A 25,226-nucleotide genomic window follows, 5' to 3' on the forward strand; every position below is an offset into this window, starting at 1 on the left:
TCGTTGCGACCAGCAGCCATGCTGATGTTCTTGCTCTGACACGCCTCCCTTGTGCAGAATTGCTGCACTCTTCGGATCAACACTACTGTCACAAAACCAGCACATCTGCTGACTACGCATCACTTTGCGCGCAAGTGCAAGTGCACCCGTTTATCCTGGATGAACCACCCTGGCTACACCCACGTGGAACCTGCCTCGTGATCAGGCTATCATCCTTTCCACACACCTACATAAGGCGCCCCCCCTGCATTGTACCCTTCAGTGGGCTTGGCGGCACGGATACGATGGGCCACACTCACCTGCGAATCTTTCCCGCCTTGTTTGTGCAGTTCTTTGGCCTGTGGGGCATTGAACTTCAGGCGCTTCCCAGAAAACCATCGCAGTTCCCGTCGCCCTTCGTTGCGACCAGCAGCCATGCTGATGTTCTTGCTCTGACACGCCTCCCTTGTGCAGAATTGCTGCACTCTTCGGATCAACACTACTGTCACAAAACCAGCACATCTGCTGACTACGCATCACTTTGCGCGCAAGTGCAAGTGCACCCGTTTATCCTGGATGAACCACCCTGGCTACACCCACGTGGAACCTGCCTCGTGGTCAGGCTATCATCCTTTCCACACACCTACATAAGGCGCCCCCCCTGCATTGTACCCTTCAGTGGGCTTGGCGGCACGGATACGATGGGCCACACTCACCTGCGAATCTTTCCCGCCTTGTTTGTGCAGTTCTTTGGCCTGTGGGGCATTGAACTTCAGGCGCTTCCCAGAAAACCATCGCAGTTCCCGTCGCCCTTCGTTGCGACCAGCAGCCATGCTGATGTTCTTGCTCTGACACGCCTCCCTTGTGCAGAATTGCTGCACTCTTCGGATCAACACTACTGTCACAAAACCAGCACATCTGCTGACTACGCATCACTTTGCGCGCAAGTGCAAGTGCACCCGTTTATCCTGGATGAACCACCCTGGCTACACCCACGTGGAACCTGCCTCGTGATCAGGCTATCATCCTTTCCACACACCTACATAAGGCGCCCCCCCTGCATTGTACCCTTCAGTGGGCTTGGCGGCACGGATACGATGGGCCACACTCACCTGCGAATCTTTCCCGCCTTGTTTGTGCAGTTCTTTGGCCTGTGGGGCATTGAACTTCAGGCGCTTCCCAGAAAACCGTCGCAGTTCCCGTCGCCCTTCGTTGCGACCAGCAGCCATGCTGATGTTCTTGCTCTGACACGCCTCCCTTGTGCAGAATTGCTGCACTCTTCGGATCAACACTACTGTCACAAAACCAGCACATCTGCTGACTGCGCATCACTTTGCGCGCAAGTGCAAGTGCACCCGTTTGTCCTGGATGGACCACCCTGGCTACACCCACGTGGAACCTGTCTCGTGATCAGGCTATCATCCTTTCCACACACCTACATAAGGCGCCCCCCCTGCATTGTACCCTTCAGTGGGCTTGGCGGCACGGATACGATGGGCCACACTCACCTGCGAATCTTTCCCGTCTTGTTTGTGCAGGTGAGCAATTGTCATTCCATATATGCAAAACGCTCTAGTAACCGCTTTTTATTCGTGCTGCCAAGCCCACACTGCGCATGCGATACTGTCTGTGAATGCTCTCGTGTCATATTTGACTTGCTCCTGATGGCCGGTGATATCGAGTCAAATCCTGGACCCACTGAGCCATCTACATCAGATCTGCTCAATGCCATCCAAGCCGTCCAGTCCGGGCAGTTAACTGTCTTAGAAGAATTAAAATCAATCAAATCATCTCTGACCGACCACAAAAACTCACTCAGCGAAGTTAACAACCGCCTTTCTAAAATCGAAGCGGATTGTGCTTCCTTCTCTTCCATAAAATCAGAATTAGAAAATATCAAATCCACTACAGCCGAATGCAAGGCTGATATTGCAACATTGACTGCTCGCCTGGACGACGCTGAAAACCGAGCACGAAGAAACAACTTAGTGTTTTATGGTGTGGAAGATTCTAGTAGTGAATCATGGCAGGATAGCGAAAAAATAATCATCGAGCACTGTAGCCAGCACCTAGGTGTATCTATCGAGCCTCGTGACATCGAGCGCGCCCATCGCGTTGGGGCTTATTCTTCAAAGAAAAAACGACCTATCATAGTTAAATTGGCTCACATTAAAGACAAACAGCATGTACTATCATTGAGCAGCAAATTTAAAAATACTGGCTACAGCGTCTCTGAAGATTATTCCCCCAACACTCGTCTTGCGCGTAAGCACCTCTATGAATATGGTAAACGTAATAAGCTGACTTTTAAAATGCGATATGACAGGCTGATATCCGGTAATAATACATATGTATTTGACCCTACGACTAACAACGTAATTGAGGCCAAGCCCTAGCAATTACCTCGAACCAATCGCACAGTAAAGCAGTCTGATCGCTCCTAGTTATCTTTCTTGTTCACAAATATCCGTAGTGTAATCCCAAAACGCGACTCATTATGTAACCTGGTTGAATCATGCTCCGCTAATATAGTTTTATTAACCGAAACTTGGCTTACCTCTGCAATTAATGACACGGAGATATTGCCCTCCCTTCCCAATTTTGATATATTTCGAACGGACCGTAGTGACCTGAGGGGTGGAGGAGTTCTTATTGCTACTGATCGCTTATTACGTTGCTCTCGTGTGGACATTCTAACCCCGTTAGAAATGATATGGCTTTGCTGTGATGCATCATATCCACGTGTTATAGTTGGTATATGTTATCATCCTCCAAACTGCGAGTCCATTTAATTCTTCATTTCACGACGCCTTGAGCAGAATAACAACCCTCTATTCCAACACTCCAACTTTATTGTTTGGCGATTTCAATTTCCCATCTATCATATGGTCTGATCTTGCTTCCACACTTTCGAAATCGAACCCTGCCAGCGATTTTGTGCACACCTGTCTTACTTTCGGGCTGGATCAGTTAGTGGACCGTCCCACTCGAGTGACTGACCATTCTGCTAGCATCCTGGACCTTGTGCTGACGTCGCAACCTGATAGCTTCTCACCCATCACTTATCTAGACGGTCTTAGCGATCACTTGGCCATTCATGCCACATTTTCTTGCCGCTTACAAAATAACAAAAGGATAAAGAAAACGCTTGCTCTTTACGACAAAGGTGATTACATAGGTTTCAACCGCGACCTCACTGCTTTTTCTGAAAAATTTACATCTAGTTTTTCGCTCTGCTCTCTTGAAGCTAACTGGTTACTTTTCAAGTCGGAAATGCAACGCCTAATCAGCATATATATTCCCACTATCACCATAATAGAACGCCCAAATTCCCCATGGTATAACAACACACTTAAAAGACTAGGCAACAAAAAGAAGCGACTATTTCGTGCAGCTAAAGGTATAGGCACGGCCCAGGCTTGGAACAAGTATCACACTGTCGCTACTATTTATGACACCGATGTAGCTCGAACTAAGAATATCTTCTTCTCTACCACCTTACCTAACATGCTGCACGATAATCCCAAGCGCTTCTGGAAAACAATAAGCCCTTCTACTTCTAATGTAATTTCATTGACAGATAATTCTGGAACTTCTATTCCCGAATCAGACATTCCAAATATCCTAAACCACACTTTTTGCTCCGTATTCACAGAGGAACCTCTTGATAACCCCCCTGATGTCCCATGCCTTCTCCATCCTCCTATGGAAAACATCATCTTCGACCCTTGCGGTATTGCTAAAATCAGACACACTGAAGAATTCTTCATCCGCAGGTGTGGACGGCATAAACGCTAAAGTTCTCAAAACACCAAAGACCTTTGCAGTATCATCTTATCTTTAATTTTTCAGCAGTCGCTTTCTTCGTGCTCATTACCACGCGACTGGCGGATCGGGAAGGTCATTCCAGTCTTCAAGAAAGGTAAACGATCTTCACCACTAAACTATAGGCCAATTACATTAACCAGTGTTTGTTGTAAAATCATGGAGCACATAATTTATTCGCATACTGCCCGGTTCTTATCATCGAATAACTTCTTTCACCCTAACCAACACGGCTTCCGTAAAGGCCTCTCCTGTGACACCCAACTTGTTCTCTTTCTTCATGATATACATGCATGCCTCGATCGTAACATTCCCACGGATTCCATATTCCTAGATTTTGAAAAAGCATTTGATAAAGTCCCCCATAGGCGCCTAACACATAAGCTCTCACGCCTAGATCTGCATCCCTTGGTTCTGGATTGGATTCGAGCTTTCTTAACTGACCGCTATCAATTCGTCCACGCTAATTCACACTCGTCATCCCTCTCTTCTGTCTTGTCTGGTGTTCCCCAGGGCACCGTATTAGGACCACTTGTATTTCTAATCTACATAAATGATTTACCGTCTAACATCAGGTCTAATGTTCGATTATTTGCTGATGATTGTGTTCTCTACCGCCCAATTACTGATCACACTGACATCGCCATCCTTCAGAAAGATCTTGTTCGTATCGAGGATTGGTGTCGCACTTGGCTTATGTCACTAAATAGTACTAAAACGTCCCTTCTTTCTTTCCATCGCCGTCGCAACCACCAGGATAATACTTACATTATTAACACTATTCCTATCATATCAGTTGACTCCTACAAGTACCTTGGCATCCACTTAAGTAAAGATTTAACCTGGTCCCATCACATTCATCATGTTACTAATTCAGCAAACCAAGTTCTCGGGTACTTACGGCGTAACTTATCATTAGCTCCCCGTTCCATAAAACTTCTTGCTTACTTAACTTTTATACGTCCTAAACTTGAGTTTGCATGTGCAGCGTATGATCCTTTCAATGCTAACCTTATCACTATGCTCGAATCTGTCCAGAACCGTGCTGTCAGATTTATTTGGTCTGACTACTCTTATCACACTAGCATTTCTGCATTAAAATCCCAGCTCAGTCTTCCCACACTAGCCTGCCGTCGCAAAATCGCCCGTCTTTCCTTGTATCACAAATTTTTTCACACCTTTAACCACGATGACCCCCGTATCACACGCGCTCATCGGATATCCCGTAACTCCCACCCAAACGCTGTCTACCCCGAGAAATCTCGTACTGTAATGTATCAGCAGTATTTCTTTCTTAGAACAGCCAACGACTGGAATGGCCTTCCATCCGAGGTGGCGACCATCATCAATCCAGTCCTTTTCAAATCCGCCATCGAAGATCATCTGTGTCGAAAATAATAGAATTTTGTCAGCCCACCCCTCATGTAATGTCCTTCTGGACCTTTGAGGAATAATAAATAAATAAATAAATAAATAAATAATTACCAAGTTCTGCGATGTAATCATGGCTCGGAGTTTTCAAAATGTTTATGAGGAGAATGATCCCAACAAAGCTTATGCTACCTTCTTGAACACAGTTCAAGACTGCTACTATGCAGCTTTCCCGGAAACTAATTCCACCCCTCACAAAAAATCCAGAAAACCATGGGTGTCAAAAGATTTGTATAAAAGAATAAAACAAAAGGATAAAATGTTTGCACACTTTTTGCAAACACGAGTAACAGAGGATTTTGAGGAGTACAAAAAAACGAGAATTTGGAACTAAATTCGGACCTACGAAAGGCCAAGTTACAGTACTTTACAGCGAAATTTTCTGATGCTGCGCAACCCATGAAACAGCGAAGATATGGGAGGCTTTCAGAACACTCAACTCTCCAAATGCACAACGTACCATAGTTTCCGTCAACGATAATGGTTCCGAACATAGCGGCACTGATTTAGCAGATACGTTTAACTCGAACTTCCTTTCCTCGGGTGACTTCCCTTCCGGGGGAGCAGCAACGCTGGATTTCTGTGCTATATGCAACATGCCTTGAGTTCGTCAATATATCTGGAACCTTGTGATGCTGACGAGGTAATCGCATCCCTTAAATCTAATCATTCATTTGGCTACGACAGCATAAATGTTAGGCCGATTAAGGCTGTTTCACGAGCTCTTTTTGGCCCATTAGCACATATATGCAATCGCATGCTTGTAACTGGTGTTTTTCCAGAAGATATGAAAAAAGCACGAGTCATCGTTCTTCATAAAGGTGGACCCAGAAATGATTTCAATAATTACCGCCCCATCTCACTGCTCCCCCTTTTCTCTAAGGTGGCTGAGCAAGTTATTTTCACCAGACTATCAAATTTCTTTTTCAAACATAACATAATTACTGACAAGCAGTGCGGTTTTCAACAACACAAATCAACCGAAGACGCGCTTTTGTCGATCAAAGATACCATCGCGAAGAGCTTAAGGAACATATATTAACCGTAGGCATTTTTTTGGACTTTAGAAAGGCTTTCGATTCATTTAAGCACGATATCCTGCTGAAAAAAATGGAAATTTATGGTTATCAGAGGTACACCACTACAACTTATTAGAGGATACCTGCACAACCGCCCTCAATTTACAGAAATTAATGGTGCGCGCTGATCTTCGGGAATGATGAAGTACGGAGTGAAGTACGGTCCGCTCCTTTTTGTTATATATTAATGATTTCGTTAACATCACACTGACACAAGAGGTTGCATTATATGCGGACGATACTAATGTATTCTTTTCTGACGAAAATTCTGAACACCTAGAAACAAAATGCAATAACTGGCTAGTAGAACTGGGGCAATGGTTAAACACTAATCAGCTACAGCTAAATGTGTTAGAAAGTATGTGTTGTTTCGCGCGCGAAACAAACCAATTCAGCATAATTTCAACCTTAGCTTTGCAGGCTATTCCTTAGAAAGGGAAGAATCCCAAAAATTTCTCGGCGTCATTTTCCATGAGCATCTATGCTGGAATGCCCACATAGCAAACTTAAAAACAAGTCCTTCAAGGTCCCTAGGCATCATCAACAAATATAGAAATCTTTTACCCGTCTGGCTTAAAACAATGCTGTATTATTCCCTAATAGAATCTCGTCTAAAGTATTGTTTGCTAGTCTGGTGTACCACCTCGAAACAAAATCTTACCTCATTGTTCACTGTACAAAAAAAGGCAATTCGAGCCATTTATTGTTTAGGAACACAAGACCACACATTGCCTTATTTTCTTAAATCCAAAATACTTTGTTTAGAAGACATTGTTTTACTTCAAACTGCTGTGTATGTTTACAAAAAGATGATACTGAATCTAAATTCTTTCAATACAACATTCATTAAACATGACCCACACTACCTCAGATATACACGATACGTCACTCCTCGCATTAGAACTAATTATGGTATGCAGATGACCTCGTACGCTGTTTCGGTCTTAATTAATAAACTCCCATTCATTTACACCTTGTCTCAGGATTTCAAAACTGCTCGTTCATTTAAAAGTGTTATTAAACTTTACCTTCTTTCAACTGTTTGTATTTAACACTGTTTTCTTATTCCCTGTTTGTTCAATGCGTTATGTTTAAGGCCTTGTACGCTGTGTAGTGTTTTGTGCAATGCGTGCCTCATGCTTCAGTGGATGCATTAATTTCCTTTTTTTGTGCTGATGTTTCTTTTTAAACATTGCCCCACAGTGTCGCAGCTGTAAACTTATACCAGTACGTATGTTTTTTTAATCTTTTTTTTTGCTTGGGGCCCGGAGCCCTGTCGGGTAGAATTTATCTGCCTTAAGCTCCGGGCTCCAGGATTCTTGATAATCCAAAATAAAATTCAATTCAAAACAAGAGAGGACCGGAGCAGGTTTCCCCAAATGAAAGCGCGAAGGTCTTCTAGGCATAGCATTAGCATCACACCATGGCTGAAACAGAAGAAGGGGATTAGGGAAGAAAACAGACTTCAATATGCATGCAATGCAGCATAAACACCCACCCACGATAATAGCGCTGCAAGAAACTAATACTCACAGAAGACCAAACCGCAAAGCTTGCTTGGGGATAATTGGCATCAAATTTGCAATGAAATAAATGGCAACTTGTGAAGCGCTAAAACATGGGCTCTGCTCAAGCACCTCCGACAAAATCAGAGAGAACACAGTAGGGTGTATCAGGCACAGGGTGTATCAGGCACAGCTATCAGGGAACAGATGCCCAGCCCCCCTCCGGGTCGGGGATGAACCGATGAAACAGCACGAGGTCATTCATGAGGAACACAGCACCGGGAGAAGAGATCCTCAATGACGACCACAAAGCACTGGGAAAGGGGCACGGTCCCGGAGGCACCTAAACCAGGGAAGACAGCCAGTTTGGAAAACCCATCTCACTAACCTCATGCGTGGGCAAAGGGATGAAGACTCCACGGAGCAACTACATGGAGGACAACGATCTGCTTCTGGTTCAGAATAGGGCTCTCCGTGATGCTCCAGTTAAGAGAATCAATACCAAGGAACTAGAGAACGAGAGGCCTCAAGGGGGCCTTTGACAACATCAGTCACACTGCCATTCTGAGAGAACTCTCGGCAACAAAACGTGGGGAGGGGATCCTTGCGTACGTAAAGGCCTTCCTATCTAACAGAACTGCAATGACTTTGTTGCAGTGTCAACAACAAAGTCAGAAAAGACGACGACGCCAAACAAAGGGGCACCACAAGAATCCATCATCTCAACTTTGCTTTCTAACATAGCGATGATTGGATTAACTAGAAGACTGAAAAGCATCAGAGATACAGAACACTCAGTTTATGTAGATGACAAGGGTGTGGATGACAAAAGGGTTGACCGGATACAAGTGAGAAAAACTGCAGAGAGCGGCGGATTAAATCGGCCAATTCGCTTTACTCATATGGGTGCAGTGCTCACCAGAACAACCAGAATTGGTTAGACTTGACAAAAACAAACAGGAATGACACAAGTGAAAATCGACCCGTAAGAAGGAAAAATAAACTTGGCATCTTGGGAATAAGGAGGCAGGAGAAAGGCAAGTACCGTCCAGCTGCTGGAACACTCAACAAAAACAGATACTATGCAGAACGCTAGGACGAACAAGAGAAAAGGGTTGAGGGAGCACTGCGATGAGTGATCATCGTACCAAGGATGACATATGTGCATGTGCTCCTGTACCTACAGCCTAACAAAATGGAAACATGCATCAGAAAGGCATCATGAACCTATGCTCAGATACGAGTCTGAAGATGAAGACAGGCACTGAGAGCAAAACGAGGAGCACTTCCTTGGTTAAACCAGTGGCCACAAACACGGAGGGCACCATCGGTGTTGGACAGGTTCCTAAAGAAGAAACAGATTTTTGTATGTGTTTGCACGCCCAAGTACAGAACGGAGGAGGGAAACGCGAGGGTGGTAGTGAACGCCAAAGGAAAAATAATCACCGGTGCGTCCACAAAGACAACACAGGCAGCGGAAGAGATTGCCCTCACTGAGGCCAATTGGCAGGGTTACTAGACAGATTCTCAGGCTGCAGCATACAGAGATGCGAGGATCCTCTCAGAACAAAGACAACACAGACATTCAACACACCATCATCTCGGTTGAGGGAACAACAGACACTGTAGTCCGAGGGTTCACGAGCCAGAGGGCAGGTTTGCCGGTCGAACCCAGAATCTTACAGGGAGGCAATGCCTTGTTGGGAGCCAAGTGCTCGGCTCCAGCCTCAACAGAGAGCAGGCCACCATGCCCAGAGACATATATATCCTCATAAATGCGCATTTTCAACTTTAGCGGGCCATGGAAGAAACAGTTTGTTTCATTGAAATGAGTGGTTCTGGCGTGACCAGTTCCAAAAAGCCTCCACAGATGGCATCAGCTGTTCCAGCGACGGAGTGAAAAAGTGCTAGGGTGAACCGTGCTGCGAGCGAGGCTGCTGTCCATTGGCTGAACCACAGTTGCAGGGGCACTGTCTTTCCTTTCATTGCCAACAAAGGCTGGCAGCAAGGACTTACCCTGGGGCCAAAGTAACTTGAACTCTACACGTGTTTGTCAACGATTAAAAAAAAAAGGGGGGGGGGGGGGGGGGCGTTTTATTGTTTCACCTTGTTACAAGAAGCATGAGCCGCTCCACTGTCAAGAGAAGCTGGCAAAAAAAAAAGAAGAAAGAACGGAGTGGAAAACCAGTGCCAGCTTCTTATCACATAGACAGGTAAGCGGCAGCGTCAGGCACGTGTGTCCCTCCTCCTTCCGCTTCAGTCGAGATTGCTGCTGTCTTGGCACTGTTCCCTCGACCTTGACAGCACCGAGGTAGAGAGGGCCTGCCAGAGGAGACAAGAGAGGGAACACTCAGCGATGCAGGCAGCAGAGGGACAGAGCAGCCACAGACAGTCAACCGAGAGCAGTTGACACTGTTCACGTTCAATGATGCAAACTCTGCTGAGTGTGACTTTAGAGGCCTTGGCTGCAGCTTTGCTCAAGAAGCTCACCTCGGCTATGCTGAATGTGAATATATCAAATTACTGTTTGTACCAACCGTCAAAACATCCTCTTGAAAATCCCATGGAAAAGCATGGCCCTACCATTCAACTTTCATTCAGCAGAGTAGAACATTGAGTACCATAGTTACTTGTGTAATTTTCCCGCCATTTTCCTTCAGATTAAAGCTTAAAAACAGGAGTGCGCAAATTACGCATTGATTTCGCGAACACGTTCTAAGAAAACTGTGCGTCGACCCCCCCTTCACTGGCCAGACAGAAGTTGAATACAGGATGGCTCAAAGCAATGGAGCCCTCCAGCTGACTAGCAGCAACTATCTGTCTGGGTGTGCGCGAGTAGTAAGTACAGCTGAACGGCTTGCCATGTCCCACCAGCCCAGTCTGATAAGCCATGCCCTATGAGGAGGCCCATGCCATCATGCCCCGGTGAAACCAGCTTGGCTCTCTTGTGGTCTGCTTTGCTTCTGGAGATGCATTTAATGGCACACAAAGGAAGCCTCACCCTCTCTCTTAGTGGCAGCTAAGGACATTGATGGCTGGAATAATCTAACAGCTCACTACTTCTTCAGGGTGTGTTCATCATCAAGTTCTGGGAAATGCTTTTGTCTTAGTGCATCCCCACAAAATGTGGTTTATGGCCACCACTTTGTCTTGTTTATGTGTAAGGTGTGGGTGGCCTATATGAGGACGGCAGAGAACCACTTCCCTCACATAAAACTGGCTTTACCAAGTTGTTCGTTATTTACTTTTCTGGTAGAAGCAGGCTCATACTTTTTTCCTTAAAGGTGCACTGAAGAGGATTCTGAACTTGTCTTTTTGCCGCGGGAACTCGATCTACCCGTTCCTAGCATTCTTAGAAACAGTGACTTATTGCCCTGTGTGGCCGATTTCCCCAATTAAATCAAATTAACGTCCGGCTCCCGCCTTTTTTTTTTAATTCTGCCTCGTACGGTGGGCGGAGTCGACCAACGCGTGGAGCGCCTTTCACCCAGTCCCGTGGAGGCATTGCTTTCGCTTCATTTTGTTTTTTAGGTTTCCATGTATAAATAGTTTCATTCGCAGATAATATAGCCGCAAAATAAGCCCGAAGAAATAAAAATACGCGCGGACTATTTGCTACTACGGACTACTACGTATTACTCCGCCGATGGCAGAGCGGCAAGCCGCCACGGGACTGGGTGAAAGGCGCTCCGCGCGTTGGTCGACTCCGCCCACCCTACGAGGCAGAATTAAAAAAAAAAGGCGGGAGCCGGACGTTAATTTGATTTAATTGGGGAAATCTGCCACACAGGGCAATAAGTCACTGTTTCTAAGAATGCTAGGAACGGGTAGATCGAGTTACCGCGGCAAAAAGACAAGTTCAGAATCCTCTTCAGTGCACCTTTAATTTACCAAGTACTAAGTTCATGCAATCCTTAAAGGGCATATTTAATACTTTTATTTGCTTGCCATCAGCACACACGTTTGCTCTCTCATTGCCTTTTGTTCTGACATGGACGCAGCAGAGTTTACTGTATGGTGTATGATGTCACCAAGCACTTCTGTAGTGAAGAGCCGTAACTACGCTTTGGGAGGAGTCTGTGTAAATAATGCTGTTCTATGGCCACACAGAGCAACATTTAGCAGTGAAGACAGGGGTGCACTGTGGAAGCCTCACTGTTTTTCCCCCCGATTCCCTCGCATCACTCTGCTTCCTACATAAACATCCATTTTTAAATCATCAGCAGAAAAGCCCGCAAAGCTGCTGTATTGTTCCTCCAGTGCAAGGAATTCTTGCCCAATATGTTGCTGTGGAGTTTGTGGAAGTTCCTAAGAGTGACATGGAGGCAGTGGGTCTCGTTTTGGCGACATGTCAGGCAATGTGTTCAAAGCGACGAGACGTGGGCGCATCTCTTCAAATCGCAGTGGCCTCAGGTTAAACAGTGTTCTACACTTTGTGACTACACAGATGTTTTAGCAGCGAACGGACTTTTAGAAGTTATGAGTGTGTGAGCGTGGTTGTTCTGTCTGTAAGTGGTGGTCTGTTGGTTTCTATGGATTTCTTGGAATGTGATTTAACTACAGCAGAACCCCGCTATAGTACTCTCACCTTCCATAGAAGAGTGAACATTCTTTGCAGTTATAGGAAAGATTTTTTCTGAAGACAGACAGAGTGCCTGGCGAGGCACTTCCTGTGGAATGATGAGATCGGTCTAGGATCAAATAGCGCTTCAATAAAAAGGTTGTGCAAAAAAAAAAAAGAGACGAACGCTACTCACAACTGGCTCTATTTGATTGGTTAAAGACACACGCTGAAAAAGTAAAGATTTCTGCTGGTCCGAGCTACTTTACTATAGAGGGGTTCTACTATACTGTATGATTCAATTGTGCAGCTGCTACTCCTATGTATTTAAAAAAGGCTGTGTGTGGTGTGAAGAACAGAAACTGCAAGAAAGTGCTCCCCTAATATGTTCTGCCATTCCCCTGTGCTTGTTTGTGTAGCAGGTGTTGTCAAAAGACAAATTAAAAATGGTGAAAAGGTGGTATTTACATTTCGAACCTGGTCCCACACTTTCCCACTGTGATTCGGCTGTTTGCAGATGAGACATAACTCTGCCTTGAAGCTTTCTCGGCACAACAATGGACATACCGAGCGACTTCAGGTCAGCCCCGCAACGCATCCCCCCCAGTGGGAAGGCATTGTGTCCAGCTCCAACGGTGCATGAATGAGCAGACAATGAGCTGGAGAAGCAGCACTCACTACTGCTGGACCTAGCCCACGTCATCAGAGGTGGCACTGGGACACAGGGTGACGCTGCAGATGTCTTTGACTATCATCTCAGCGACCTGCCACGCCATGTCCTCCTCAGTCTGCAAAAAGAAAAAACATTGCACACCCCTCGCTTATTACTGCCATCACTGTGGGCCCTTCCGAGGCTATGACTAGGCCTCTGGTTGCAATCTGTTTAACAGTACCTTTTGCTGGGCTAGTTGGTGTGACATTGTGTTCAGAAAAGAAAAAACAGCGCTAAATTCTACACAAACCACACAGAAAGACGGACAGGACGGGCGCTGACTCCAACTAAGTTTATTGAAAGCCACATGTAGCATATATATAGCCCGAAGAAGGTGAACGCATGCGCATTTCCCACATGGCAACAACACCCACACACACAAGGACGATAACTTCTCATAATCGCGTATTTTTTAACAATCTGTGCTCACTTCCTCTTAGGGAAATAGAAGTGGTGCTGACGCACCACTTCTACGCACCTGCGAGCGTGCCGGGGAACACAGAAGGTCCTTAGGGAACGCATCGGATTCGTTCGAAAACCTTCCCGCCCATTGCCGCTCTTGCATTGATGAAAATAAAAAGCACTGTGCACCACGACTTGAAGAGATTAAAATTCTAACCAGAAGTAAAGATAGATTAGCTCGCGAACTGGCAGAAGCCTTTTTTATCAAAGAGAGGGGTGGCATGTGCGTCAGCACTTCTATTTCCCTAAGAGGAAGTGAGCACAGATTGTTAAAAAATACGCGATTATGAGAAGTTATCGTCCTTGTGTGTGTGGGTGTTGTTGCCATGTGGGAAATGCGCATGCGTTCACCTTCTTCAGGCTATATATATGCTACATGTGGCTTTCAATAAACTTAGTTGGAGTCAGCGCCCGTCCTGTCCGTCTTTCTGTGTGGTTTGTGTAGAATTTAGCGCTGTTTTTTCTTTTCTGAACACAATTGCAATCTGTTCTTCTCAGTTACATCCTCAGTGATGCCTGAAGACAATACCGGCCCAGGCTGTCTTTCTGTGCTTGCCTGCTGTGCCTCATTACAAGTGCTGATACCGCCATGAGTCCTCAAAGAGAGGCAATGTAAAGCGTGATGGACCCTTGAGGAACAGCTGAGCTCGGTTCAGTACCACAAGGGCACAAAAAATGGCTGCCAAGTGTCACTGATTACAAGTCAACGTTTTCTTCCAAAAAAATGACCTCGCAAAGTCAGGCTGTTGGCATATAATGGTGGTTGACCCATATGCGGGGTCAAATGTATGAACTCATCCTCTGTCACCAAGATTACTACAGGGCAGTAGAGAAGAGAAGAATCCGCCACACAGCACAAGGAGTACGTCCTCCTGCGAGGTGCCCTCCCAGCAGCACACCCAGTGGCCACCCACCTTGTCTGCATCCCAGTTGACTAGCTTGCGCAATGCTTTGGTGAGGTTGGAACCTGCAGGAGAAGCAGCAGCATTCAGGCACTGTGGGGGGCGCTTTTCATGGTCTCAAGACTCGCCCACTTGCACAACCTGGAAAGCCCCCGCCAAAAACTCCCACCCTCTGGTCGACAGACACAGCTAAGGCTTTGTGCAAGAGTTCAACCAGGGTGCTCCAAACAAAGGGCCACCAGCTGTGCAGGGAAGTCTGCCCAGTGCACCAGTGAAGGATGTCTGCGAGGAAGAGAGTGGCCTTCCACCTTGAGCTGGCTAAAGTGGGCTTCACCACTAGTCTACCTTGCCGCCAGGAGCAGCTTGGGCCAAGGTGTATTGCAACGTGGATGCTAAGCATTTTAGCGAGCCATTCACATTTTGGGAGGTGGAAGGCTAGGTAGGAACAGTCTGGCTACAATTGTACAGGCCTAGAACTGCCTCGTTGCACTGTACTAGGGGAGATGATTCCTCTGTCATCTCCACAAATTTAAACCGGAAGAATGCCAAAAAAATAAAGGGACCAAGGCCGTGGCAGCTGGGGGGACTGCTCAAACCCCTGCCCCGACATGCCACCTGGGAAGGGTGAGAAAAATGCGCACCCGTCTTCTTGTCCGGTTCTGGCTCAAATTCCGTCGTCAGCTTGCCCAGGTGGTCCACATGCGCCATCTGAAGCTTCCTGTGGGAAATGGCAACAGAGTTTGTAAAACATCTCCCACACAGCAGCACTTTTCCTTTCTTCTCTCACTTCTCAAGGGGCAATCACAAAAAGTTGTCAACAAAAATTGATTCTTTAAAAAAATATATATTTTTTTTTCAACTACGAAGTATCCAAACTACAACAAAATAAATACTTAGAGACTCGTGCGGCTGAATAACAAAGTGTGAGCTTCCACTCTCGTGATGGCAATTGTGTAGCCGCTCCCCGATCGCAGCCGTTTTGCTGCCACCATTTCAAAGCTCAGCTGGCACCCATTTGCTAGACAGGATGGCATCACATCAGCGTAGCCAAGGTGGCAGGCGTTTTCCCGACACTCGATGTCCTGTGGCTCAGTAAGCGCACCCAAATTTCAAGCTGTTCTTCATTTTACAAATACAGTCTCACCCATATGCACTTTTTCTCTGGTTTGCCTTGGTATCAGTTTATGTGGGACAAGAGGAGCTGTGTGGTGATGCTATCTCAACTGGGTGCAATAATGATGCAATAAATTCAATTAGTTGCTTTCCTATATAACCAGCCAACCTGTTCTGCAATTTAAAGGGTTTTTTTTTACCAATGTCTTTTCAGTGAGGCAAGTCCAAACACAGCATGAATGCACAAAGTACATCTTGGGTGACTGAGTTCTACAAATGTCTCAAATAATTTATAAACATTTCTTGGCTCATTCACTCCAAAAAGAGAACTTAATCAAAATCACAAAACTACTTACATCTGAAATTTTAAGTCTGCAATTCAAATGCTGAGTATTCGGACTCTACATAAAAACCACACATACAGATTGGTTTCAATAAGAATCTTACTAAAAAAAAAAAAAAAAATAGTTTCATGACCCACATTCCCTCTTATGCATTAGCACTGCTGATTGGTCGACATGTGCCAGTGCGGCGTCAGGCATGACTGCACTCCAGTTTTGCCACATCGTGCGGTGTGAACCCAGTTTTGCCACAAGTGACAGCAACAAATAAAAATAGAGTCCACGTAAGATCGAACAAAGCCTCTCAAATTTATCTGAAACTTTTATAGCCTGATGACTGGATAGAAGACACTCGCAATTGGCTGTGGCCCAAAAAACTTTTCAAAGCATGAAAAATTATTAATGGCGCAGAAGTGGACTTCCGCGCTTAAGTGCTCTGCTGTTTTGGCCAACTTTGGTTATGAATCAAATTAAATCTATTAAGGTTAGGTACCTGAAAATGGTTTGAATAAGTACATGGAGGTTTCTATTTGTGCTCTGTTACCTTTGTCTGTCTGCAAGCTATAGATGTTTGTATAAGATTTGTCTAATCCGCACAAAGAACATTTTTGCATCTAGTTTGCAGGTCATTATATCTAAAACGACTTGTGGCAGAATTGTGCATTATAATCTAAGCGAACAGACTTATCAAACTGCTCAAGTTCATATCTACATGTCTTATCTATAGAGAGATATGATGGTGCTAACTTCAAGAAAACACAGAACAATGGAAACTTCTGATGACAATTATGGGTTTGTGGGGGTGGGGGGTCCCAAAGCAATCCAGGCTATGAGGGAATTGCAGAGCTTGTTGGGTCTGGGGGGAGAAAGAACAGGACACAAGAGAAGGAATTCACACACTGTGCTCGCTTGTGCTGGTTTCTCTCCTCAGGCTATGAGGGGCGCCGTAGTGAAGGGCTTCGGAAATTTCGACCACCTACAGTTCTTTAACGTGCACTGACATTGCACAGCACACGGGCCCCTAGAATTTCGCCTTCATCAAAATTCAGCCGCCGCGGCCGGGATCGAACCCGCGTCTTTCGGGCCAGCAGCCGAGCACCATAACCACTGAGCCACCGCGGTGGCTCTCCGACGACAATTGAAAAAAAAAAAATTTAGGATTTTTTTTAAAACTTTGTCCGCATGTTCTCCTTTATATCAAATTTTGGAATCATGAAAAACATGTTGCATAATTTTGTTTGCCTTTGTAGTTACGACCCTTCCAATGAGAACCCTGTGCAAGGTTGAGCACACTATGCAGCTCTGAAGAGCCCATGTCATTTGTGATTCACGTAGGCGTCTTCAATTTTGGTGGGATATTGTATGCAGCCCTTTACGTCCCTATGCGTGAGATTGGCATTTTTCACTGCCTGGGGTTCCTTGATGCGCTGCGGCATCACACTGACCTTTTTGTCATTTTGCTTCCACCAAAACGCAGTAAGGATTCGATGCGCAGCTTAGTACACACATAAAGAGGTTAAAGTCAAATAAAAAGGCAGCATATTTCAAGTATGTTTAACGAAATAAATAAATTGAAAAGGTCATGGGGACCTGCTTCTGGGCTGCACCCCTTTCTTCGACTCATGGTGTTGCTGTTGTTGTTAAATCCTCTGTCGATGTTGACGTCGAAAGCCAGATTGCTGAGCATGAAAGCCTTTTTTTAAAAATCAAAGTGAAGGAAACAGCGTTTCATTTGTGTGCGGTTTATCGTGCTCCAGATGCTGATGAAAGCTTCTTGAGTAAATTGTAAATTGTCAGTGGGCGCGGCGAAAGCGCTGCAAGCAAGGTGCTCAAAATGCTATGTCTTTTCCTGGTACAGGTCCTGCTGCTGTCAAGTACGCATGCACCTTCGCAGACTACCGCCAAGCTTCATCAAGCCACAACAGAAGAATTGGTCATCAAAGATAACACATCAGGCAGCACCGTCGCCGTGGGGACGCCACAGGTGCATGGATATCGGACGTTGTCGACCGTGACGTCATCGACCCTTGGCCCTATAAATTCGGCACCACACCCGTCCGTCTTCAGTGGGCGCGGCGAAAGCGCTGCAAGCAAGGTGCTCAAAATGCTACATCTTTTGCTGGTACAGGTCCTGCTGCTGTCAAGCACGCATGCCCCTTCGCAGACTATCGCCAAGCTTCATCAAGCCACAACAGAAGAATTGGTCATCAAAGATAACACATCAGGCAGCACCGTCGCCGTGGGGACGCCACAGGTGCATGGATATCGGACGTTGTCGACCGTGACGTCATCGACCCTTGGCCCTATAAATTCGGCACCACACCCGTCCGTCTTCAGTGGGCGCGGCGAAAGCGCTGCAAGCAAGGTGCTCAAAATGCTACATCTTTTCCTGGTACAGGTCCTGCTGCTGTCAAGTACGCATGCACCTTCGCAGACTATCGCCAAGCTTCATCAAGCCGCAACAGAAGAATTGGTCATCAATGATAACACATCAGGCAGCACCGTCGCCGTGGGGACGCCACAGCTGCATGGATATCGGACGTTGTCGACCGTGACGTCATCGACCCTTGGCCCTATAAATTCGGCACCACACCCGTCCGTCTTCAGTGGGCGCGGCGAAAGCGCTGCAAGCAAGGTGCTCAAAATGCTCCGTCTTTTCCTGGTACAGGTCCTGCTGCTGTCAAGTACGCATGCACCTTCGCAGACTATCGCCAAGCTTCATCAAGCCGCAACAGAAGAATTGGTCATCAAAGATAACACATCAGGCAGCACCGTCACCGTGGGGACGCCACAGCTGCATGGATATCGGACGTTGTCGACCGTGACGTCATCGACCCTTGGCCCTATAAATTCGGCACCACACCCGTCCGTCTTCAGTGGGCGCGGCGAAAGCGCTGCAAGCAAGGTGCTCAAAATGCTATGTCTTTTCCTGGTACAGGTCCTGCTGCTGTCAAGTACGCATGCACCTTCGCAGACTATCACCAAGCTTCATCAAGCCACAACAGAAGAATTGGTCATCAAAGATAACACATCAGGCAGCACCGTCGCCGTGGGGACGTCACAGGTGCATGGATATCGGACGTTGTCGACAGTGACGTCATCGACCCTTGGCCCTATAAATTCGGCACCACACCCGTCCGTCTTCAGTGGGCGCGGCGAAAGCGTTGCAAGCAAGGTGCTCAAAATGCTATGTCTTTTCCTGGTACAGGTCCTGCTGCTGTCAAGTACGCATGCACCTTCGCAGACTATCGCCAAGCTTCATCAAGCCGCAACAGAAGAATTGGTCATCAAAGATAACACATCAGGCAGCACCGTCGCCGTGGGGACGCCACAGCTGCATGGATATCGGACGTTGTCGACCGTGACGTCATCGACCCTTGGCCCTATAAATTCGGCACCACACCCGTCCGTCTTCAGTGGGCGCGGCGAAAGCGCTGCAAGCAAGGTGCTCAAAATGCTATGTCTTTTCCTGGTACAGGTCCTGCTGCTGTCAAGTACGCATGCACCTTCGCAGACTATCGCCAAGCTTCATCAAGCCACAACAGAAGAATTGGTCATCAAAGATAACACATCAGGCAGCACCGTCGCCGTGGGGACGTCACAGGTGCATGGATATCGGACGTTGTCGACAGTGACGTCATCGACCCTTGGCCCTATAAATTCGGCACCACACCCGTCCGTCTTCAGTGGGCGCGGCGAAAGCGCTGCAAGCAAGGTGCTCAAAATGCTATGTCTTTTCCTGGTACAGGTCCTGCTGCTGTCAAGTACGCATGCACCTTCGCAGACTATCGCCAAGCTTCATCAAGCCGCAACAGAAGAATTGGTCATCAAAGATAACACATCAGGCAGCACCGTCGCCGTGGGGACGCCACAGCTGCATGGATATCGGACGTTGTCGACCGTGACGTCATCGACCCTTGGCCCTATAAATTCGGCACCACACCCGTCCGTCTTCAGTGGGCGCGGCGAAAGCGCTGCAAGCAAGGTGCTCAAAATGCTATGTCTTTTCCTGGTACAGGTCCTGCTGCTGTCAAGTACGCATGCACCTTCGCAGACTATCGCCAAGCTTCATCAAGCCACAACAGAAGAATTGGTCATCAAAGATAACACATCAGGCAGCACCGTCGCCGTGGGGACGTCACAGGTGCATGGATATCGGACGTTGTCGACAGTGACGTCATCGACCCTTGGCCCTATAAATTCGGCACCACACCCGTCCGTCTTCAGTGGGCGCGGCGAAAGCGCTGCAAGCAAGGTGCTCAAAATGCTATGTCTTTTCCCGGTACAGGTCCTGCTGCTGTCAAGTACGCATGCACCTTCGCAGACTATCGCCAAGCTTCATCAAGCCACAACAGAAGAATTGGTCATCAAAGATAACACATCAGGCAGCACCGTCGCCGTGGGGACGCCACAGGTGCATGGATATTAGAATCGATAATGACTACTGCGCGGAATCGTTGTGCGAACGCAAGCATCTTTGGCAAAGTGCAAAACTTGAAAAAAAGGCTGGCAGTAAGGTTTCCTTGATTTATGACAAGTTGAAGGTTGATGGGCGGTTCTATGAATGGGATGCTGTTCTAAACTCTAGGAGATTGATAGAACGCAACACCACATCTTTATCTGAAAGTTAATGGCCAGATACGTCCGATGTGCGGTTAGTTTCTCTCAATGCAAGAAGCGTTGTAAACAAAACAGAAAAACTGGAAGAATGTTTGCTCTCTTTGGATCCGCACGTGTGCGTCATAACTGAAACCTGGCTACACGAGCAAATCAGTGATGATGACATCGTCCCACCAGGTTATCGGTTATATCGGCGGGACCGAGGATCTAGAGGGGGTGGTGTTGCTGTTGTTAAATCCTGTGTCGATGTTGACGTCGAAAGCCAGATTGCTGAGCATGAAAGCCTTTTTTTAAAAATCAAAGTGAAGGAAACAGCGTTTCATTTGTGTGCGGTTTATCGTGCTCCAGATGCTGATGAAAGCTTCTTGAGTAAATTGTATGATCGATTGTTGTTGTTACGAAACAAGAATGTGATTGTAACGGGTGACTTTAATTTGCCTTTACTAAATTGGAACAATCTGTCTTTTGGATTATCGCAAACGAGCGATATTATCCTTGATGTTATGCTTGCTCTTGGTCTTGATCAAATAGTTACTGAGTGTACTCACAAAACATCAATTCTTGACCTGCTCTTCATTAGCGAAAGATTTAGAGAAGGAACGGTTACAATTGAACCCGGTATATCTGACCATAAGTTAGTTTTTTTTCCTGGAAAGTTGAAAAGTCAAAAACACACGCGCTCGATATTGCTACAGTTAAGGAATTTAGTCGAGCTGACGATGTGGCGATTATTGACTATATTGAAGAAAATCTTGTGATTACATGTGATGTGGAAAGCTCTTGGCAACGGTTCGCTAATGTGCTTAGGCATTGTATTAAAGATTACGTTCCAGACAGAAAAACATTTAAAAAGTGGAAACATCCATGGATTACTCGTGAAATTATACACATTAAGCGTAGACTTAAGATATATCGTAAAAAGCGTGGGACGTCAACGCCGCTGTTTAAAGACATCAAACATGACCTGTTATCAAATGTGAGCAGCGCCAGGACTAAATATTTTTCACACACTTTAGCAGAGTTTCTGAAGTCTGATCCGCAGAAATTTTGGCGGCACTTGAGTAAACCCAAAGATGCACTTACCAAAATAAAAGTTAGCGACATGATTATCACGGACGCTGCCGAAATAGCTGAGAATTTTAATCAGTATTTCTACGAGGTGTTTTCAGAATTAGATGAATATGAAACAAAAGCAGCGCCTGCATCAGAGGAGGGCATTGAAGTGACTCATGAGGGTGTCCTGGCGATGCTCTTGAAACTGGACACTAAAAGATCCGCTGGACCCGATGGTCTTCCGAATGTATTTTTGAGGCGATACGCAGAACAAATATCAGGTTGCCTAACAGACATTTTTAAACTATCATTAGCATGCGGGAAACTTCCTTCAGATTGGAAAATAGCACGTGTGGTTCCTGTGTATAAAAAAGGTGATCGATTGTCAGTTTCAAATTATCGGCCTGTTTCCATAACATGCAGTTGCTGTAAGATGTTGGAGCACCTGCGAAAGTTCCTGAGCGATCATAATCTTCTCTCTGATTGTCAACACGGGTTTAGGCAGGGGTTATCCACAGTTACTCAGACTGTTCTGGCTGTGCACGACTTTGCGCGGGTGCTTGATATGTCCGGACAAACGGACGTGGTTTGCTTTGATTTCAGCAAGGCCTTTGATAAGGTGCCACATGGCAAACTTCTCTATAAGATGGAATGTATGGGTGTGCCCTTTTTTATCATTCAGTGGGTTCAAGCATACCTTACACACAGGCGGCAGTATGTGGAAATTAATAAGACCGCTTCAAGTGTTGTTAGTGTTCAATCAGGAGTCCCCCAGGGAAGTGTGCTTGGGCCATTGTTGCTTTTAATATATGTCAATGATTTAGTTGCGGTTGTACCTGAAGATGTTTCTGTTAAGTTATTTGCAGACGACTATGTTGTGTTTAAACAAATTTCATCCGAATATGACCACAGCTCTGTACAAAAAGCAGTTTTTGCCATTGAAGAATGGTGTCTTAAATGGGCTATGGAACTTAATAGTTAAACTGTTGTCTTACGTATAACTAGAAAAAGTCTCCAAGTTTGCTGCCTTCCCTTATTCGCGGTAATAGGATTTTGGAAGTTGAGAAATATAAATATTTAGGTGTAACACTCGAAAGTAAGTTAAAATGGTCATCACACATTACTAATATTTCTACAGCCGCATTGAGAAAGATATTTCATTAACACTTCTTTTTGGGCAAGTTGGTTCATATTTGAAAACTTTGAAAGGGGCGCAAACACACACGACCACAAAGTACAAGAGACGAGACACAAGCGCCATGGGTTTTACGAAGAAAGCTAAAAACTGCCCCGGCACACATGAAAAAATTGGCTTACGAAACTTGTGTGCGGTCTTTACTTGAATATGCGTCAGTCGTTTCGGACCCGTACACAAAAAAGGACATAATGGCCCTTGAAAAAATAAATAGGAAAGCGGTTAGGTTAATATACGGAAAATACAAAAGGGAAGACTCTCCATCGCAGTTAATGATGTCAAATAACATCCTACACTAGAAGTCCGCCGAAAGATTAATAGATTGGTATTCTTGTTTAATAGTTTAACAGGTAAAAATAAACTGAAGCTTCCGGAGTGCATTAAGAGTCTTCTAGTGAGAAGGACTCGGAACGTTCGTGAACATTCACTTACTCCCCTTTTCGCCAGAACTAACAGTTTTAAATAGAGTTTTTTCCCTAGAACAGTGCAAGATTGGAATTTGTTACCGGAATCTGTTTTTTCCTTGCAAAATTTTTCTGATGCGTTAAATTGTCTACTTACCTGCTAATATTGATTATGTGTATGTTTTGTATCCGTGTGCTGCTGATATTGTATAAGTTTATTCTTTTGGTTTTATTCTTTTGGTATCCGTGCGCTGGTAACATTGTATATGTTTATTCTTTTTGTTTCCATGTGCTGCTAATATTGAATAACTTTATTCTTTTGGTTATGTAACATTGTATGTTCACTCCTGCTTGGGCCAAGCAGTGGCCTGCAGTATTATGAAATAAATAAATAAATACGACAATGCACAATGTCTTCAATCCTGTGCACTTAATTCCTTCCATGCAGACCCAGTCACTCAGAGGATGCTGCGGTTGGCGACTTGGATGCACATGCGTGCTGTGGAAGGTACTCATCCTTCTGTAACTGGCAACAACTTCCTTTACTTGCAGGTGCACACCCTTCACTTACAAAGTCTGCCTGCTTTCAGGGTTTGTTCTCAGGTTGCCCAGCATTCCTTGGTGCCTGATGAGTCCTCCAACACCGCCGCAAGGTTGCTGAGAATACCCACTAGGTATTGGGACAAGATCTTTCCACACTCAAAAAGCTGGTACCTATTGTTGAAATTACTGGCGGCTCCATCACTGACACCTTGGAGTACACCGGCAGGTTGTCGTCCATCCATTCTCTCGCTCTCTTTGCAGCCAAGCAGGCGTGAGTGGAGTCATGGCTCCAATCACCACCATCAATCGCGAAACTGTTCTGGTTGTGACCATAAATGTAAATAGTGACACTTGTTTCTATTGCCAATGGTGTGCCCGAACCTCATCAGGAAGCACGAAAGTCCAGTTTTTGGCACAATCCAAGTGGAATATACAATGCTCCCACAATGTGTGCATTGCTTTTCCTCGTAGATCATTCTACCTTCTTATTTTTTGCCAGTGCTGATGGCAGGAGAGTGAGAGGTCGAGACCGTTCCCGGGGTGTCGTAGATGCTGCCTAAAAATTTGGGTGCACTGCGTGCATAAGAAGCACCTTTCCTCGCCAGAACTTCCCAATGCATCACCTTGGCTGTAGGCTCGGCGTACCTAGCAGCGAACATTTTCGGCTGCCGCCTTCGGCACCTCACTTTGTTTCGTTTTGGTGTATGCAGGCCTGTCCCAGGTTTCAACAAGACACGCCAGCGGTCACAATACTCTGCTTGATCACATCAATTTCTTTAGGGGGCATAAAATGTCCTCACAAAACTGTGCTTTCTGTGAAGATATTGTTACCAGTGAACTGGTTACTGTATAAGTGGACTCGACACGTGCATGATTCGTGAACGACGACGACGCTGACAGGGTGAAGCTGGGCCCGTGCAGTATCTGAGCTGGATGCTGGCCATCACAGTGCAGCCGTCAATACAGACTTCCCCGTAACATCTCTTCGTGGCGGTCGCGGGGTTAGAGCCGACATGCCGACGGGCAGAACCGTTGAGATGACTACTGACCCGGCCCCCTCGTCTGCGCCTGCCACGCCAACTGTCGTCCTAGACCACCCTCGCCACCCGGGCACATTCTGCAGTACAGACGGCGTGGACGCCGAGGACTGGCTCTCGCTGCACGAGCGTGTGAGCACACACAACAGGTGGGACGCCACGCTGATGCTGGCCAATGTGATTTTTTTATCTTGCCGGCACAGCACGCGTCTCGGGATGTCTGCAGACAGAAGCTCCGCGACCTGTTTGGGAAGGCAGTTGGCCGTCAGCTTGCTGCCAAAAAAGGACTTGCAGCTCGCACCCAAACGGCCACTGAGTCATTTATCACCTATACCCAAGACGTCTCGGCACTGTGCCGCAAGGTGGATAACATGACTGAAGATGATAAGGTAGGCCACATTCCTAAAGGCATTGCTGACGATGCCTTCCATCTTCTACTACGCAGGGACTGCTCTATGGTTGAC

The 25,226-nt window shown here is 46.1% G+C and overlaps 1 protein-coding gene across 3 annotated transcripts in view; it reads right to left on the reverse strand.

Annotated features, from left to right (window-relative positions):
- Positions 1-9,909: 9,909 nt before the first annotated feature.
- Positions 9,910-25,226, reverse strand: part of pkaap (A-kinase anchoring protein pkaap) — a 71,023-nt gene continuing 55,706 nt past the window's right edge. The window contains exons 10-13 of one of the 3 annotated variants that reach the window (XR_016286468.1): positions 15,098-15,174; positions 14,469-14,521; positions 12,948-13,168; positions 9,910-10,141 (exon numbers count right to left, since the gene is read on the reverse strand). Coding sequence is in view for 2 of the 3 variants with exons in the window: in XM_089564052.1 (XP_089420178.1) it covers positions 13,070-13,168; positions 14,469-14,521; positions 15,098-15,174 (229 nt within the window). In the remaining variant the exon portion in view is untranslated. The remainder of the gene's footprint in view (positions 10,142-12,947; positions 13,169-14,468; positions 14,522-15,097; positions 15,175-25,226) is intronic. The other 2 variants (XM_089564052.1, XM_089564053.1) reach the window with 2 other exon arrangements.

This window comes from Amblyomma mixtum, chromosome 10 (genome assembly GCF_055824585.1).
Source record: "Amblyomma mixtum isolate Tamu chromosome 10, ASM5582458v1, whole genome shotgun sequence".
Classification (NCBI taxonomy): Eukaryota; Metazoa; Arthropoda; class Arachnida; order Ixodida; family Ixodidae; genus Amblyomma; species Amblyomma mixtum.